Raw genomic sequence first — 20696 nt, 5'->3', positions numbered from 1 at the left:
AAGAGATCAATAGTTTGTAGAACCACATTTTCTACTTGCCAAATAGTCTTTATCATGTATCACGCCACTTCCTTTATTGTCTACATGACCTAAAGGTCTTGGGCATGCTCAATGAGACGTATTCTTAATCATAGAAGGAAATATATTATCAGAAGGAAAAGGTAGAAAACATAAACACTGCACAAATGACAACCCACTTGTGTCTCTTAGAAAGGTTCATTTTGGGACCTACAAGTATCATCTTATTCTATTTACAACATAGAAAATAGTTATCTCGTGAAAAAAGGCACATAAACAACTCCAAAAAAAAATGTAGAAACAAGAAATTTCATAGATCAACATGTACTTCCATTATATCAAACAGGGGGAGATAGAAAATGGGCAGCATTCAAGAAATCATACAAAAACATTCCCTACCATGGGGGAATATTTATGTTGACACGTCCTATGGTAGCAGAAATCACAAAATTAATCAAAATTAATTGAGGTTCACCCAAAGCAGCAATCTGAGTCAGTTCAGATAGCCACTATTTAAAATTTCTGGACACAATTTTCAAGGTGATCAAACCAAAAAATTGTGGTACAACCGTGATTTTTTAGGGGATTGCAATTTTTGTCTATAAAATCTGCATTTCAGTCAATATTGCTTACTTTTATAGTGTTCTTTAATTTTCTAAGAGTTATTTTGCCAAAACATTAAAAAAAATTAATATTCCCTAACCCAAACCATAATCTGATTTAATGCTGATTTATTGAAAAAAAAATCTTTACCTTTTGGTTTTCCAAGTTATTCATGAGAAAGATTTTTGCTACTACGAGGACAACCACTTCAGCATCAATAAGCTGCACACTTTGTCTTTGCATGCTTCATTTTGTTCATGTTTGCATTTTACAGAAGATAAATACTAGCTACACTTATTTATTAGCATTTAAATACAAATTCTCTGACTTCTGGCTTATGAACTTTGTTACAGATTCCATATTGTTAGCCATTTTAGTTCAATAAAGCTTAAGATGTTTTTAAAATGAAAGCATCTTGCTGATCTGGAGATGTTAATGAAATATAGTTTTTACTGTTACCCTATCACTACAAACGAGGATATACATACTCTATTGTACCACAGTATAGCCATTCCGAAATCTTTATCCTGGAATGCCAGATCACCATGCTTTCTTGCATTTAGTATGTTCTGCATATTTATTGTCCACCCCCTGAAAGACAGCTGTACACAGAAAACTGAAAATGTTAAAAAGAAAATCATGCACATTGGAGAATTTGGTATGACTCAAAAATGTTATAAAATATATTTATAGAACCACCAAAGTGTGCAATTGCAGTTTTTACCATAAATCAAAGAAAAGAAACCTAGATCATAAAATTGACAAACACCTTAAAGTTACATATTATTTCAAGCAAATACTTATGTAGTTTACTAAAAATAAAATTCTAGTCAAACTATAGACCAAGCAACATAGGCTAGGCAGATAACAATACCATCATTGATACTGTCATAAGGCAAGTAATATCACACACAATGTTGCTATGTAATGTCCCCTACTAGGTTTAGGACTGTTTTAATCATAATTAATCCATCTCAACATACTTATGACTTAAACTACATTGATTAGCAGACAAACCATCTTAACATGAAATCAATCAGTGATTACATAATCTTCTTCCTGATATTGAATTAATAATTTAATTTGATTTATAATCTCAGATTTATTGTTCATTCAAATTATAATTAATTTATGTTCAGATAATATTATACTACATATTTTATACCCTGTCTTGGGCTCATCCTATTAATTGGATTTAGGCTGCCCCTCTTTGGAACATCTTAATTCCCATCTTCTTGAATACTGATAGTAGTAGCGAGAATTATATTCAAACATATTATTCGTATTGTTTATTATCTTGTGAGATCTTTCTGATTTATAATCTAATATTTTTATTTGTCTGATTAAGACAATATATATATATATAGTATTTATTCTGATTTGAACATAAAAAACAAATAAATACATTATATTATATTATAAATCATTTATATATTTATTAGTTACGGATTATATGGCTATGAAATTAGTATGGTGAAATAGATATTACCTGTAGTGTGTTGTGATGTTGGGTCCTTGTTTAATGCTCACAAGAACGTGTCCAATGTCTGACTGGTATAGACCGATTCAATGGGAATTGCTGATGAAATAATTCGATGCTTATGAGTTTTCTTCCTTCTATTCAGATCGTACTTATTCCCCTTTCTTTTCTATCCCCTGGACCTTATATAACTCCCATATGCCTCTTGTTAAGAGTTGTGACTCTTCAGTCAATTAAGAGTGCGCCATCATCATAATCGTGACTTTTGGGAATAGTGAGAGATTTGCTTAATCATAACAACCCTCAGACCTTAAAAGAGATAATAAGGCATTATAGTAATCACACCCTTTTTACATAATTCACTTGATGAGCGGTAGTAGTCAAGGCATTCACCAGTACAATTTCTATCTTATGATTAATTGATATCTCTTTCATTGCTATTCCTTATTTGCCAGCTTGTTCAATGTTATTTATATATGTATATTATATCTTTATTATTTTAAATATATAAATCTTTCACTACCTTTGGAGATCGCAGCAGTTTTGTGTAGTTGTTGTTATCATGACGAAGCAAAGCTTGGTTTGAGGAATTTGTCTATCAAAGCATTATTCATTATGATCATTGTCCTAAGGTTTTAGCATAGTTTCTTTGAACCCTTTCCCTTTTGATCTTTTTTTGAATTTGACTAAGTGTAGGAGGAAGTTCCAGCTGTGATTCATAAGCGTAAGTCCCTTTGTGATACCAGCATATCACATCATATACACTGAGTCTATCCATTTGCATTGTCAAAACCTGACTAAAGAAACCTTGGGGTTACCTTACTTGATCATATCATTTAGCACATAAGGTTTCCTTGTTCAAGAGAGGATGGAATACTTTGTATTTTATTTTGAGTTGACATGTCAACACTATCTACAACCCATAATTCATCAGGGATGCTGGAAAGCACCTACTTATATCTCATCTCCATGTTTACACCTCTCTTCATCTTTCTCAGTTCAAGCCTATGTATGTATGTGTTGTCGTACTAATACCATTCAAAACATACTTGCAGTTGCTTGTGTTCCAATACAAATTGGGAATTGTTGTGCATGTATGCTGTCCAGTTCAAAGTTATTTCACGGACTTCCCTTTTTTCAAGGATGTCTGATTGGATGAATGAAACAAGCAATTGATAGAAAGTGGTATTATTATTTTGCTTTCAATTGTCTTTACTATCAATCATACTGAAGATGCACGTCAGTCCAAAGCACTGTTGACACACCCAGCCAGATATGGCTCAAATCCAGATTTTTTGGACCAGCTAAATTTGTTTGATTCAGTTCAGATTTTTTAATTCCTATAGAATTTTACAGGATTTCCAAATCTTATTGGCCTATCGAATGCATCAAATTTTTCAAACATAGTAACCATGATCCAAAGTCTAAATTGTTGGCTTCTTACGAAAGTAGAAGAGAATATCTCATGAACTCAAATCATAATGAAACAAATATGCATCCACATTGTATGGCTACAGTTTCACTATTCATTTTGTTCATATTGTGAAATTACATTTCAATTTATGTTACTAAGAACCAGAGAATGTGGGGGAAAATATGATAATATCATCTCGTGTGTATAGAAAACCTTTTTCTATTCATTTCTTATGTGCAACCTTATGCAATCCCTGGTTCCAAATATAGCCAAAAACATACCAAAACATGAAACAGGATATAAGTATGTGCGTGTATTTTTGCATTATGGAAAAGAATATATATACATATAACTGATTTAGACACTACATAAAATGATATTTATGACACTTAAATTAGATGTTTACTCAATCCTAAAGTGCAATTAAACATGGCAACCAATGTAAAGACTTAAATTGGAACAGTGGGATAAAAAAATTTACCTCACCAACACTATCATCATCATATTGTACTGCCATCATTATATCGTGTATTGTGATGAGATCCATTCTCATGCAAGCCTTGCCCAACAAAGAAAGAGCAATCTGTTCAGTAGAATTTTCATTTCCCCCTGATGTAGCCATCATTAGATGAGAAGAGGCCTGTAGTCACCAGTTGTTTGTACACTCAAATTAATATATAAGCAGAAAATGCATTAACTAGTTTCCTTAATATATCTCATCTGTCAAGTTAGATAACTGTATAAAACAACTAAATTCTCTTCTCTGACCCTACATTAAGCTGTAGCATTGATGTCAACAGTGTACATGAGAGACACACAATATCGAATTAGAAATAACATATAGACAAAACTAACCAAGGAGAAAAAGACAGAGATAACAAGGTTCAAATTATATGATAGTTGGCCAAACAAATTGTGATAAAAATTCTCAGTGGGATTCACCCCACAACTACTCTATTCTATTCTTTAAATATCTGTAGATATATTTCCAAATATTTGGTTTTAAAATTGCTCTGTAACTTCAATGGTTTTGATAGGAGGGAGATGGCCCGCATGCAGGGAGCTGCGAAGGCCGAGCTAGGTTTTTGACACCCTAGCTCGCGGGCATAGCTTCAGTCGACGCAGAGGGGGAGGGCGGTGAAGGGTGTCGGGGGAGAACGGAGGGGGGAGCGGCTACGGGAGGAGGGGTTTCTGCGGTGGTCGCCGGGGGGAGTTTTGGTCTGCGGGGGTGCTGGGTTTCGGCCAGCTGAGTGCGGTGGGTTCCCCGTGGGTCTCCCGGGGGGTTGGGGGGGCTCATTGGCCTCATTGGTTGAGCAGCTTGGTAGGGGGTGTTTCTTGAAGGGCTGCACTTTCTCAAGGGGTTTTCGGGTTTGATCTTTGGCGGTCTTTTGTCGCCCTATAATTCTTCTTGCAATCCGATGTCAAGCTTTGGTGGTGAGGCCTCACAGGTGGCCCCAGCCATGGACTTCTGAGCTGTGGTGGGATCAAAACCCCCACTTCAGAATATGAAGACATTTTCCAATAATCTTTTCGCCTCAGATATGGGGTCTAGAAGTGTTGGTAGCTCTCACCCCATGAAGATTAATGGGTGTCTCGAGCGATGCAGTGAAAGGCCGAAGCTGGTTATTCCCCCTGAGATGATAGTTGAAGACGTAGAGTACTTTTCAAACCACTCGCTTTACTACAAATTCTTGGGAATGATGGTCTCCATGCAGTTCTTGGAAAACTGGGCGCAGAGGACTTGGGCACCGGATGGGGAAATGGAGATTATGCTGCTGGCTAACAACTATTTCATGGTTACTTTCAACTGTATGGAGGATCGCAATAGGATCTTTGAAGGAGGCCCGTATTTTTACAACCAGGTGGGGTTGTTTATCAAACCTTGGCATGTGGGGTTTAACCCTTCGGAGGAGCTCCCAAACAGGGTTCCTGTGTGGGTTTGCTTACCATGGCTTCCAGTGGAGTGCTGTCGGGAGGAGGTGTTACGGATGCTAGCCGCTCTGCTTGGGAAACCAGTGGGATCCTCATCACAAACCCTAGGGAGAAAGGTAATGACCTTTGCTCGCATTTGTGTTGAAACTGATCTTAGTAAACCTTTACCAAATGCTATAGATATGTGTGTCAGCTCTTACTCTTGGGTGCAGCAGTTAGATTATGAGACCTTACCTTTTCATTGTCGTCTGTGCCATGAGTATGGTCATTTACAACGTAAGTGCCCTAGATTTAAACCAGTGGTACGCCAACCTCAACAACAGGCCCTAAGCCAAGATAGGGCTGATAAAGGAAAAGCCAATATATCGGTCGAGGTTGTGGGTGCTGATGGTTTTGCTCCAGTTAAGACAAAGAACAATAATCGTGGCCAGAAGAGGTCCCTTCAGGGGAGACAGGAGGAGGATACCTTTAACAGATTTGCAGCATTGGACGACCTCAGTCAACAGGAAGTGAATCCGGGGTTAACCCCACTGGACCAAGGTGCTTCAGGGGGGGGTCCGAAAAGAGTTATGGAGGATTTTACCCAGGCCTTGCTAGGGACTGGAAGTCAACTAATGGAGACGGAGCAGATTGCAGGGGCTGAGGTGGGACTCACTCCTGTCTCGGTGGTGAACTTGGTGGAGGGCGAGGGCTCCTTGATTGCTCTGAAAACGGAACCGGCTGGAGCTAAAACTAATAAGTCCTCTGCTCATTTGGGTCTTCATCAGAAAGATATTAAGAAGAATGCTTTGGAGAAAATCTCAAAGGCCGGCAGAAAGAAGAATTTGGATAAAATCAAATTGATGGGAGAGAATTTGGTTGAGTCGGGGTAAGTAAAGACTTTGGATTCTCATTTCCAATCCTCCTAAATGATTGTGCTTTCATGGAATGTGAGGGGCTTGAACAACGGCCCTAGACAAAAAGTTGTTCGGGATTTGATTAGGAATCATTCACCTGATGTCCTGTTTTTACAAGAAACTAAACTCTTGGTGGAGAGTATGATGGGGTTGGTGTCGAAGCTATGGGGGCAAGGCGAGTGTCAATGTATTGGGGCTGCTGAGTCCTCTGGGGGAGTGGCATGTTTGTGGAATCCTTCAAAGATTCGCCATGTCTGTTGGGTGGCTTCCAGATCGTCGTTATCCAAGGTTGCCTCGAGTCTTGAGACCGGAGACCTTATCTTGTTTACTAATATCTATGCTCCCACTGATTTTTTGGGCAAGCAAAACCTTTGGTCTCATATTTCTTGTATGCGAAGGTTGGTCCCTTTTCATCCTTGGATTTTGGTGGGAGACTTTAATGCTATCACTGAGTTGAGTGAGAAGAAGGGGGGAGTCATGCGGCTAGATCCCTCTTCTTATCTCTTTCGGGATAGTATAGCCTCCCTGCATCTGGTTGACATTAAACCTAGCAACGGTTTGTTCACTTGGAACAATAGGAGAGTGGGGGAGTTTTGGATTGCTGAAAGGCTAGATAGATTCCTAGTTTCCAGTTCTTGGGTTGGTGGGGGGTGGTCCACAAGCTCTGAGATTCTTGACTGGAAAGGGTCTGACCATTGGCCTATCAAGCTGGTCTCTTCTTCAGCCCGAGTTGCTCGCTCTCCTTCCTTCAAATTCCAACTTATGTGGCTTCAGGATCCCGCTCTGCACACTCTAGTTGAGCTGTAGTAAGGGGAGGCCGGCTTTGGCACTGCCATGTTTACTTTTGCCAAGCAGCTGCAGTTTGTTAAGTTTCAGCTTAAACAGTGGAATAGGCAAGGCTTCGGGAACATTTCTCATGCTAAGAAAGCTGCCCAAACAATGTTAAATGGCATTACTAGCGAAATCAGAGAGCAGGGCTTGTCTGAAGCCTTGCTTAGGGAGGAGGACAGGGCTCTCAAGGCTCTAGAGGAATGGGAACTCAGGGAAGTAATTTACTGGAAACAGAGAGCTCGCATTGATTGGCTTCAAGCGGGCGATAAGAACATTGCTTTCTTTTTCAACTCTGTGAAGGTGAGACGCCATGGGAACTCCATCTCTGCTCTGGTCAATGATAGAGGGGAGTTGTTATTATCCTTGCAAGAGATTTCTAGGGAGGCTCTTCAGTATTTCTGATCCCTCTTTAGTGAGGATTCTCAGGGGGATTTGGTGGAGGAGAACCAGGTCCTTGCTTGCATTCCTCCTCGTGTCTAAGGAGATGAATGAGCAGCTTATGGGTCCTATTTTGTTGGAAGAACTTGAGTGGATTGTTTTTCACATGAGGAAAGGAAAAGCACCACGACCGGATGGGTTTCTAGTTGAATTCTTTCAAGAGTTCTGGGACATCATCAAATTGGACTTACTCAAGGTAGTCCAAGAGTCCCAAAGGAACAAACAGATGTTTCAGGCCTTGAATGCAACCTTCATTGTGCTAATCCCTAAGTGTGAGGGAGCCGACAAGTTAGGCCAGTTCCGCCCCATATCTCTCTGCAATGTGATATACAAGATCATTTCCAAGTTGATAGCAGAGAGGCTGAAGAAGTGTCTGGGGGGCTGTTATCTCAGAGGAACAAAGCGGGTTTGTGGAAGGACGTCAAATTTTGGATGGTGTGGTTATTGCTACGGAGACCATTCACTCTACGGCATCCTCCAAGGAAAAAGCTATGTTTATCAAGTTGGATATGGCTAAGGCTTATGATAGAGTTCGCTGGTCCTTCCTTCTGAAGATCCTCAGGTCTTTTGGCTTTGCTGAGGAATGGAGCCAATGGGTTATGAGTTGTGTCACGTCCACCTCTTTCTCAGTGCTTATTAATGGTGATCACACGAAGCTGTTTGGTGCAACTAGGGGCCTTCGCCAGGGGGACCCCCTCTCCCCTTACCTTTTCATTCTCCTGGCTAAGGGTTTGGGAGGTTGATCAAGCATAATGTGGGTCTGGGTAGTATTCAGGGCTGGATTTGGGGTAATGATCTGTAGCCTCAGTCCCATTTGCAGTTTGTTGATGACACAGCCTTGATGGGTCTTGCCCGGATTAGAGAAGTTACTAATTTGCGGAAGGTTTTGGATGTCTATCTGGCGGCCTTGGCTCAATTGATCAATGAAGATAAGTCTTCTATTCTTTTCTTCAACACCCCTGGAGCTATTCAAAGGAGGATTGCCCTTATCTTGAGGTTTCAAGTGGGTACTCTGCCCATGACTTATCTGGGTGTTCCTATCTCTCCTGGTAATCCTCCTTGGGAGTAATGGCAGAGTATCTTGGATAAATTTCGCTCGAAAGTGGAACATCGGACGCACAGATGGTTATCTTTCGCTGGGAGGGTGCAACTGATTCAATCGGTGGTTCAGGCTCTTCCGATCTATCATTGTATGCTTCAAGTGGCTCCTATGTGGTTCTTGAAAGGATTGGACTCTTTGGCTAGGAAATTATTATGGGCAGGCAATCTATCCTCCTCCAAATGGAGTCTAGTTAATTGGGACTTGTTGTGTAGCCCGAAATAGTCGGGGGGGCTTGGTTTACAACAGGCTATGTTATTCGGGGAGGCTCTAGCGGCTAAACTGTATTGGAGGTGGTGCGCCAAGAAGGACCGTGGGTGGGCTAAGCTATTGGCTTACAAGTATATGCAGAGGATCCTAGTTCAGGAGGTTCTAAGATATCCGCTTGAGGGAAAAGGCTCAACGATTTGGTATACTCTCAAGAAGGGGGCTTCTCTCATTAAGGAGGGACTCTTTTGGATCTGCAGGAGGGGGGATGAGATCCTTTTCTGGAAGGACTCTTGGGATGGGTACCCCCCCATCCTTATGCAGTTTCCCAATCTTGGGAACCTTAGCCAAAGATTCCTGGAGGTAGGGTGGTCAAGGGTGAGTGACTTCAAGGAGGTTTACTGGTATGGGCGGTTGGAGATGGAGAGGTGGAAGGCTCCTAGTGAGTGGCCGGTCGTTGGGATGATGGAAGAGTGTGTTGAGCTGCAAGGCATTCTGGCAATTAGACACTATAGTGCTCTCAAGGGCAGGGATGGACTTGCCTGGTCTCTGAATCCTATAGGCATCTTTACTATTGCTAGTGGTTACCAGGTTCTTTTGAACAGAAGATTGGAGGGTAGAGAGGTGCACTGGTGGAAACAGGCTCGGAACAGCTTCTCCTGGCCAAAGTGCAATTGCTTCACTTGGACTCTGGCCTTGAATAGATGCCTAACTTGGGATAATATTCGCAAGAGGGGATTCTTGGGGCCCTCTATTTGTGCTTTGTGTGGCAACGGGGAAGAAGACTCCTCACATTTGTTCTTCAGATGTCCCTTCTCTATGCTTATTTGGCACTACTGGTGGGGGGTGTGGAAGTGTCTGTGTGTCCATGCCGATTCTCTGGTGTAATTTTGGTGCAGTATGGGCAGACCACCTATGTTGTCCTCCTTCCTTCAAATGGTTTGGTACATTGGGCCCATCTTCATACTCTAGCAGATTTGGCTTGAGAGGAACAGAAGGATCTTTCGGGAGTCCAGACTATTAGTGCAGGAAGTTTGGAATAGAACCATGGTTATGATTCGGGAGACAGTGGAAGCGAAGTGTGAGGTTAATCTCCCTTTGAACAGAGATGAGGCAAACATTGTGAGCAGGTTGGGTTGGCATGAGCTATCTTCGGCCTCTGCTTGTGTCAGAAAAGGTAGATGTGCTAAGAAGAAGGTCCAAAGGGTTGGAAAGTGGAGCCTCCCTCAAGATGAGATTATTAAGATTAACATTGATGGCTCCTCCAGGGGTAACCCAGGCCCAACTGGGGTAGGGGGGATAGGTCGGAATTGTATGGGTGAGGTGGTCTTCATCTTTTCAGTGCATAAAGGGAGGCAATCCAATAATTATATGGAGGGTCTTGCTATTCTCTATGCCCTAGAGCGGGCCTGGGAGTTGGGTTGCAGGAAGGTTATCTGTGAATCGAATTCACAAATTATTGTTCATTTGTTGACTGAGCAGAAAATGAGTGGGACTCATTGGCAGCTGGCAGAGATTGTGCATTAGATCCTTCAGATTAGCTCCCTAATGGAGCAGGTGTCTTTCATCCACATTCCCCGGGAATGGAATAGAGTGGCAAATTGTTTGGCTAAGTGGGCCTCAGAACATGATAGTGAGTGGAAGCTTGAAGGCTGGGAGCATCTCTCCCCGGATTATTGTCAAGCCTTGTGGCAGATTCTTGCTAAGGACATGGAGAGTTATGATGTTAACTGAGCTTGGTCTGGGCCTAGGGTTCTTTTTTGAAAGGGCCTTGGGGCACTAGTCCTACTTGTAATTTTTTGGGTCTGATCTTCAATAAAGTTTTTACCCCTTTTATTCAAAAAAAAAACTTCAATGGTTTCAAAATTGAACACCAGCAGTCATGGGGATTTTATTTTCCAATTAAAAGCTCTAGTGATATTTTAAGGTGTTTAATGTACCAAAATCTTCTGCCTCCTCTCATTGATTAACTACTAGCTATCACACCCAAACAAAGGAAAAAAATCGAATTAAATTTACAAATTTTAAATATGAAGATGCTCATCCATTTTCTTAGGTCACCAAGTGTATGATTAGTATGCATTCATTGCAGATGGCCAAGAAGAAATCAATCATCCTTACACCCAATATATGAGCCCTAAGTAAAAACTGATAAAAAGTGAACTTCTATATTAATTCCATATAACATAATATAACTATTTATAAAAAAACGTTGGGAATGTGTAATGTACCCTTTCAAGGAGTAGTCAGAGATGACCTGTTTAGCCTATTTAATTCTTCTAGGCTAATTCGGGGAGATAAACAAATAAATTAAATTAATTAGTTAAAGTTGCCCAATATAGGAAGTTTTACTAATAGCTTTATTTTAACTAATTTAATAAAGTAACTTAAGTAAAATTAAAAGGAAATATTAAAAAAGTCACTTTATTAATGTGCTTCAATTAATTATCTTAATAAGCGGGAAGTTGAAATACCTTCAGGAATATTCTAAGGAAAATATAAAAAGAAGAATTGGGAGCTCACTTGGTATGCTTGGTTTATTTTCTCTATTGTGGATTTGGAGCTTCTCGTTGGAGCAAAACCCTAAGAAGAAACTCTAAGGAAAATTAGTTTTGGTGGTTAAATATCCTCCCTAGCTGGTTGCAAGTGGAATCATATATGTTTCACACTTGCATAGAATGATTGGACAAATTGTGAAGTCTTGCAAGCAAGACAAATTGTTAGAGCATTACAAAGGTTTAAAGGAAAGATAGAGTAACAATTTGGTATGTGATTTTAGACTTGTGGGGCGATTGTAACATTCATACCTAGCCACCAATCTACCAAAAAGTTGGGCAATAGAGTCACTGTCCGATGTTGGCATGATATAAGTATTTTTACTAGTCATTATTGTTGTTCCAAGCTAAGCGTAAGATACCAAAGAGCAGGTTAAGGGTTTTGACATTCAAACTCTCAGTCAAGGAAGGGGTTTGGAGTTTTCTAAGTTGGTTGACTCATCATATGCAATTGGGCATTGGCTTTGAAGGATAATCTATCACTGTTGTTTGGAAAGAAGGGATATTATTGTTGATGTGAGAAGTTAACAACATGATTGGGTGATTGATACTCACATTCCTAGGCGCCTCATCAACATATAATTGGGAGACTACTATTTTTTTTTGTTGGGCAAACTGTCATGTCTCTGTCCGGTTAGATAAACGATTATAATAATTTGAATTAAAGATTTAAACCTATGTCAGTTTATGGTCTACAAAACCTGTAATGTCCCTTTTTATAAATTACCCTAGTTTACCCTAGATTATAATTCTTAGTTATTAAAGGAGGGCAACAAGAGGGAGTGCCTTTAACTCTTACCCTACAACAAGTTAGGAAATAGTCTAGCAATTATAACATATAAGTGATTAATTACAAACATACTAAGTAAAGAATGAGCTGGTCATGATAAAATGAAGGAAGGCTAACTATGTAAAACAAGAAGACCATGATTCATAAATCAAAGGGCTAACTATGATTAATAAGGTAAACGAAAGCTAGATAAATATAAATGTAAAGAAACATGGATCATAAGTAGAAGTATCCCAAACAAACTGAGTTAGGAGGGATGACTCAATAGGGTGTCCTCAACAACCATTCTCCCTTAACCATATTTGATAGGGTGTCCTAATTGTCGTTCTCCCTCAATCAAGTCATACTTGGTAGGGTGTCCTTAACATCGTTCTCCCTCAATCAAGTCACCTTCTCCTACTCGTATGAATTATCATCATCATCATAGAGAGGATGGAGATTGCCTCAATAAGGTGTCCTAACTCTAACCCTCCTAAGCCCAAAGGCAGAGCACCTTCACCCCCCTTTGGCCTCATGTGGACTCTGCCATACATATGAGGTGGCATGCTTAGAGGTGACCCTTAACGTCATTCCCCCTATTGTAATCATTCTTCTTCTACCATGTCTGATAACAAACAAACCAGAATATATATATATATATATATATATATATGCAAAGCATCATATTTCATCACTTTTTCCAGAATATATAACCTTAAACGACTCTAAATTATGTTGTGTAAATGTACATAGCAGTGGTCTGTTATCAGACATTAGTATGCAAGGAATGCTGTAGAAATATGATGCACAGGATCACATACCAGACTGTCTTAATGTCTTAAACATGGATATGACAGAGAGTTCCTTACTTGCTGTGAGTTCAATCTGCTTTCTTCAATGTTCTTCTTCCTTCTCTTACCATGATTGGGTATATTAAAAACATATAAAGAAATTCAATCTACATACAATAAATTAGCAACCTGTGGTAATCAGACGAACTGCTGAATATTCAATATCTTATAAAATCCAATCTGAATCCTTCGATTCTTATTTCTTCAGGTCTTTTTGTGCCTGTAACTTGATAACAGTTCTGATCTTATCTGATTGATGGTGATCTCCCTAGGTGCTTTTTATTCCTTTCCTTTATATCTTTCAATGTGAGGGACAGGTCACACCTCTTCATCATGTATGCCCTATGGCAAGAGACACACCCTTTCACCATTAGCACCCTTTGAAAGAGTGCAACTCTTCATTATTTCAGTCCTTTGAAAGGGACACAACCTTTCACAATCAGATCTGCACTTATTTAAATCATATCTGCACTTTCATTTCCAAATTCTCCCCCCTTTGAATGAGTTCTCTTCTCCCTTTTATACCTCATATTTGGGAGAGTCACAAATTATCATTTCATGCCTTTTGACCATTCATTAACTTAATTAAACTTTAATTATATTATTTTATATTTTATATTTTTATTTTAATTTTATTTTTATTCTTTTGTATTTTAATTTTATTATTATTATTATTAAGTTCTATTATCAGAGTTGGGACATTACACAGTCAACCAATTCAAGGATTTCGATTATGATAGAAAAGCCATTGTCATAAGTCATAAACCATACATTTGAAACCATCAATCTCATACAAGTTTGTATTGAAGGTGGCAGGTTAAGGAAGAAAACAATCCATATGCTATAACAACGACTTCCTTAATGGTGTTGTCTTAAGAATAAACAAGCGACTTCCTTATGACAACTACTACAAAGTAAGAAAGGTAATGATTAAGTCGGCAACATAAAGATGTTTAAGCTTGAATAACTAAATCAGATTCTAAAGAAGAATCCATTAGCAATACACAGCAATAATAAGGAATTGGTGGCGACTTGTAGAAGGAGAAATGATTAGATGAATCAAGGCAACAACTTTATTAGAAGACAAGGAAGCAGTGATTAACTGCTGAAGCAAATGATAAGGTTAACTAAGCATGATATTAATTTAAAGGCAGCAATTTATAATCAGCAATTATCAAAAGCAGAGGTTAGTTTAGAAGCAACAAATTAATAAATGATTATTAAAAGTCAGTGCCTCATTAAGGAGAGAAGGCCACAATCTCATTAATCAATAATGAGACAAAGTCTGATGTTTCAAAAGCAGCAACTCATAATAAAAAAGTAGCAAATTAAATAGAGGGACGTGTCCTTTGGAAAACATGACTCTTGGGAAGAGGTTCATACTCTTCTAGGAAAGTATAAGGTTCTGTGGGAGCACTATGAGAAAGGGAGATTAGAACAGACTATTTTATTAGACATTTTATTTGTAAGTTCCAGAATGGGAATTGCTTTATATGAGCAGAATATTTTAAGGAAGGAAACATAAGATATAAAACCATACATCAGAGAAGGTTCCAAAGGATAAGTTGTAGGGCTATAAGGAAACGTATCGGGCCTCTTACTTGAAGTAGAATTGCCAATTATAGAATAAATTCAGATTTATGTCACCATAAGAACATTTGGAACTGACATTGATTGAACTCCACATTCTTTACTAAGCTATCAATATAATAAATAGAGACCTATATCCATTTGCATATTTCAAAACAAATCTTTATGAATATCTGTTTCGTTACAGCATTAGACACTTATTCATTAAGAAAAGTGGCCAAAGTTTCACATTGTTCCTAAATGGGGGACATTAAAGTGGTATCAGAGCATGATCCTGCCATCCTACAGGCTAAAAAGATAAATCAGGGGCACTTTTAGATTTACAGATATCATTCATTCTATCAGACATAGCAACAGTAGCAAAGATTTCATTGCATTTATCATTTGCAAGAGCAATTGGAGAAAGTTGCAGATTGGAAGATCATCATCAGCATATATACCAAAGACTAAATCAGAGACAGCTATCTTTCAGCCTACATCCTTTGAGTGAAAGGGAAAGTTTAAAGACATATTATTCACTTAGTATTCATTTATATTGATTAAGTTTAAAACCCATTGAAGAAATAATTAAGATCGTTCAAGAAGTAATCAATGGAAGAAGTGGAATAACCGAGCATTCAAATCAAAAAGAGTGTAGATCCAGCAGTTACATAATTATCTAAATAGTGTGGCTCTAAAGCAAGATAAGTTCTATTTTCTAAATTATCCTTAGAATTTTAAGTTGAATATTATAATGAAATATCTTCATTTTTTGATAAAAAATTATATTTATAAAATGTATTGCAATTCTCATCTCAAGTTGAAATTGCTAGTCTCGGGACTAAATTAAGGTAAATCCCAAAAGGAGATCTAATGTTATGTGTATTGTGTTAGAAGAAGACAACCAAGTATATAATATTTACTCCAGATTAAGAGAAAATATTATATAAGGACCTAAGGTGGAATGGGCATGTGTTACATCATACTTAGGCAATGGATAAGACCTCTGGTGGAATGGGCATGTGCTACATCATGCCTAGGCAATGGATAAGGCCTAAGGTGGAATGGGCATATGTTACATCATACAAAGGCAATAGATAAGACCTGCAGTGTGTTGATGGGCGTTTTAGGACCACACCAACACAAAATAAAGTGCCAAAGGACACTCTATCCTCTCTTAAGCAAAGACCCCTCATATGATAAGATTATGAAGATCATAGAGGCCACCCCAAGGTTCCTACTGCAAACTTGCAACTTTATGTTGGATATGAGCTCATTTGGCTTGATGTAATATGCTGGTAACACAAAGGGACTTACGTTTGGATCATTCTTTCACTTCTTTGCTGTGGCTGGAACTTGATCATCAGATATTGCAAATTTGTGATGCCTCTCTCTTCGAATGAATTGGAAATATATTGAAAGTAAAAGGGAAAAGGGTTAGAGAATCTATTCTACTTCTGAGGACAATTATATCAATGGATAGTGCTCCAATGGACTAATTCCAAATAACCAAGTCCTGCTTCACCAAAATCAACTACAACTCCACAAGAACTAGTGCAATCTTCCAAGGATGCTGAAGGATTTTCACATCGAGAAATTGTATTTAAATACCCAAAATGGTGCAATCCAAACAACCATCCACAATTGAACTTAGCACAAATTTAGTGGCTCAGGCTAACTTTACGGTGCAACTTATAATCAACAAGATGCAAAAAGTATGAACCATGGAAATTCATCAAACACCATTACATTCTCCATTGAAATCAAAGCACTATATCTAACAATTTTGAGAAATTGGAAGAACACCATGCAACAAGATGGAATGAGGAAGAATCCATCATAACTTCAATGAAATCAAGCTTTATTCCTTCAAGTCTTACAACAATGTCTTCTCCTTCTCCTACTCTACTTCTACTCTAAGAGCGAGAGCTCTCTACTTGAAGTAATGAGCTATTTAATGAATTACAAATGATAAGGTAGGGCCTTTTATAGAGCTCCTCCCACAAATGAATGGCCAAGATTGATTTGAAATCAAGGGCCAAGATTACAAGACGGAACCCTAATATGTGGTAGAAAAAAGTGGGGCCAAGTCGACCAATGAGAAAATTACATTTGGGAACACTTGTCCTTTCAAATATAAACCAATAATAAATATTATCAGCACCTTCTAAAAGCTCCCTTGGATAAGTCAAGTTCGTTGAATCTGGTCATGTCAACTTGAATACACGTGATTGGCCAGTGAAGGTGAGTAGGCACCACATCAACATGTCGGGTGCCATGCAGACTCGATAACTCATCACAGACAATATTCTCAAATTGCATCATTTTATGGTCAAGGTTTTAACTTTGATTAACTTTTCTAAAACTATCTTTCCTTGATCATCTTCTTCCTTCCATGTACTTGCTTGGGAATTCACCTTCTTGAATGTGGAGGGCTTCTTTATGGAGAATTCAGCCTTTCTCAATATTATTTTCAAATCCTAAACTCCAATTTTGGGCACCAAACATGGGTCGGGCCATGCAAGGAAAATAAAAAATGCTTACTTTATCAACCATAAAAATGGTGCTAAAACTCGAGATATTGAAAGAGTTTAAATCTTTTATTTAAACTATATATTATTGCTACTTTTTGTCTTTTTCTAATCATTACATTCTGACTCTGATTTACTCCTTAATTGTCGTATTGCTTGTACATGTGATTCGCTTCTTATTAAGATACCATCTTAAGATCGCACCCTTAAGAATGATTATTGTCTAGTCACTCCTCTTCAATTCGTTGTTATTCATCATAATGTTAATAGTTTGAATTGTCTACTTCTGCTCCTTGAGTGCTCTGATACCACTGTAATGTCCCTTGTAGGAACATTGAAATATATCCTTCTTGGACAGCGATAATGTAGAGGACAATCTCTTGTTCTTGGATCGATCTGTAGTAACTCTTTTGACAGCGATTATGTAGAAGACTGTTACTTGGTCATTTGATCTGTAATGTATCCTCATGGACAGCGATAAGGTGTGAGACAAACTATGTCTTGGACTGATCTGTTTCATCCCTACCATTGGCATTGATCCTACATTGTTAACTAATCAAGGTGGAAACGTCCTGGGCCTGCCATTCCCTTGGACCATACAATACTCTTTTACTTGTTTTGTATTAGGAATTGGACAGGGATATTACATCCACTTATTGTGTGGTTTCACCTCTATTGTTCTTTTTCTGTAATTGTTCAATATTGTTTTGACTCATCATGTTTATTGGTGTGTTCATGTGGCATCACATAATTGGTTGTTTTTTTTTTTAATTTAAGGAAATCTTTTTAAGGATAAGTATTGACATGACATTTTTAATGGTCCACTAAAAGACTCATTTTGCCTAACTACTAACTCATGTATTGGACCCCACTCCACTATGGGGCCCTTTCCCTTATATGTATGTGCATTTCTTATGAATGTTGTATCCTTCCATATCCATATGAGAGGTCTTGAAAAATGACCTATCTGTGTCCGAAATCAGATCTGTATCCATATCGATGCAACTTTAATATAGGTGTAACTGGCTATTCTGCCTTTACTGTAATATTTGAACTGGTCTGTGTACAAAGAAAAGCTGCACAGCGGTAGGTAATTGGATCCTGGTTATCACTAAGTTTTGAAGTGAACCGACTTGCCTTGTGCTTGTCCTATTACTCGCTACTAGGACCAGTCGATAATGGATCTGCCCTGCAGTTATGATTACCTAATAATTTTCTTTTATATATAGACACTTGTGAATTGAATATTCAGTAGACTCTAAAACCGCACCCACTTTTCAATATCATTCGGCAATCCTAGAATATGAAACAGCTTTATAAAAGAATAAAAGGATGCGGTTATATATCAAGATGGTTTTTGTGCTATATTATTTGGTCTGGGAGACTAATTACAGCAAATTTTACTCTTAGGAATCGATTTTAGCTTTAGGGTTTGCATATCGATTCTTCATAGGAGCTTCTAGGAATTAGTGGAAGCACAGACAAGGCGTGTGATCTATCTGAGAGAATGCCTCAAGAAATATGGACTCACGAATTGCAAAGATGCTAGGATATGCACCAAAGCGAGCTTTTTGAAGTGTGCTTTACAGACTTTCATGCAAAACGTGGATGTATAGACAAGGCCATAGAAGCAATGATAAAAACTCATAAATGCAACCAAAAATACAAATTACTTCATAGATACAACCAAAAACTCAATCAGAATATAGAGCCAAAACAGAGAATATTTTTGTCAATGATAAAACGAATAGAAATCACAGAGAAATCATTGCCCTTTCCTCGGATGGTTTCCAATGTCTTATCACAGATGTGCAAGTGACAGTAGTAGTTTGAATATAGCGTAATGGTTCTGTTAGTGGAGTTTTATACTGATAACTATGGCATTCTTTCCTGATTTTTTTAAAAAGAGGCAGCATGCAAATAGAAGAATGACTATTTTAAAAAAATCCACATAGCATCTAATAAAATAAACTGATAAAAATCAAAAAGATCAAGCGCCCTATGTACATACAGAGTGTGCAAAAATAGGAAGAGTAAAATTGAAATGATATCACAATAAATCACTCAGCATTGTGGACAGGCGCGTACCTGGGCATTATGACGTGCACGAGCAGTGGTGTACTTGAGGTAAAGCACAATGGCTTCCATGATGGAGTTGAAGTGTCGGAAGGTGATCATCTTTCAGGGTCCCCTGACTATCTATCTTAGTCTTGTAGAGGTTGCCTAAGATAAAGGCCCTTTATTGCTTCCAGAAGCGCTACATCCCTTAAGGAGAATGAAAAAGGGGCAGCACAAGGATGTTGCCCAGAACCATACAAAGAATACCATAAACACTACTATGATTCCATGCCTGAAAACTCCTTCTGTGCTGCGAAGAAAAATCCATCCATAAGAAATTATTTTCTTAAATGACTCTCACTCCATAGGCTATATTTAGCCTCCGACCTGAAAACAAGTCATAATGATCTCTCCGCTTTAGGAAAATCCTTACAAATGCCCCACTCCACTCGCAACACACAAAAATTGCAGTCATGTTCCCTTTTGCATGAATGACACCTTTCGTAATGTGATTTCTCTCCCCAAATCTTCCCCACGCCTTCGACCTGTTGTTTACTAATTTTATGGCGATTCTAGAAACATCACCCTCTCAAGCAGTTCTGAAACATCCATCTCCGGCGCAAAAAGAGGAATCCAGTTCCACTTACTCTGCTACCTAGCTACTTGAAAAAGCAGAACACCGCGCAGCCTTAGATTTTAGGATTTATTAGGCCAATTTATAGGCAACCACGTCAACTCATTTGCAGAGCTATCAAAATTTAAGTTGGTGGAGATGATATTTACTCTACAAAGATGGTCATATAGTTAAATAGAACCTTCTAGTCTGCGAAACTGAACAATTGGTTGATTCATGGTAGATAATGAACAATTGGTTGATTTGTGAAAATGTCTCCATAATAATTTCATCAGAGGGATAATTGAAACTGAATTTTATAGATTCATAAGATTTTTTTAATTTTTTAAATTAAGGTATATTAAATAGTTTTAATTAAATTTATAGGTTTTATATATTTTTTTTTTGAAGTTGTAATTTTGTGTCAAATATTTTTATTTAGTTATTCAAATTTATTGCATTTATTAAATTTTAGATAGAAAGAAACATTTTAATAATAAACACTCATAATTAAGTGTGTCAAAATTCCATTAAGATTAGCTTATAGTAGAAAACAAAAAGTATTTGATATGATTTTTTTATATAAGCTCATATGTGCTTATAAGGATTCACAAAAATGTATTTGGTATGATTTTTTTTATAAGCTTATAAATCTTTTTGTTTTCTTGCACACAAGTGTTATGATTCATATGTGCTTATAAGAATTCTCAATTTGTATAAATAGTGTACTATTGTAGTAATCGCTAGTAATAGATATTTTTTTGCTAATAGATGAATCATTAATTGTAGATGATTTGTAGTCATATTAAAATTTAACATATACTACTTAAAT

General features: G+C 37.9%; 1 protein-coding gene across 1 annotated transcript in view; it reads right to left on the bottom strand.

Annotated features, from left to right (window-relative positions):
* LOC131076620 (serine/threonine-protein kinase BSK1) overlaps nucleotides 1–20011 on the bottom strand; it is a 57857-nt gene extending 37846 nt beyond the window's left edge. Inside the window, exons 1-3 of the mRNA XM_058013903.2 lie at nucleotides 19282–20011; nucleotides 3997–4155; nucleotides 1110–1223 (exon numbers count right to left, since the gene is read on the bottom strand). Of these exons, the coding sequence (XP_057869886.1) occupies nucleotides 1110–1223; nucleotides 3997–4155; nucleotides 19282–19371 (363 nt within the window). The 5' untranslated portion in view covers nucleotides 19372–20011. The remainder of the gene's footprint in view (nucleotides 1–1109; nucleotides 1224–3996; nucleotides 4156–19281) is intronic.
* Nucleotides 20012–20696: the final 685 nt, after the last annotated feature.

Source organism: Cryptomeria japonica, chromosome 5, assembly GCF_030272615.1.
Source record: "Cryptomeria japonica chromosome 5, Sugi_1.0, whole genome shotgun sequence".
Taxonomy (NCBI): domain Eukaryota; kingdom Viridiplantae; phylum Streptophyta; class Pinopsida; order Cupressales; family Cupressaceae; genus Cryptomeria; species Cryptomeria japonica.
Note: the sequence above shows the minus strand (reverse complement) of the source record. Positions and strands in the feature narration are given on the sequence as shown.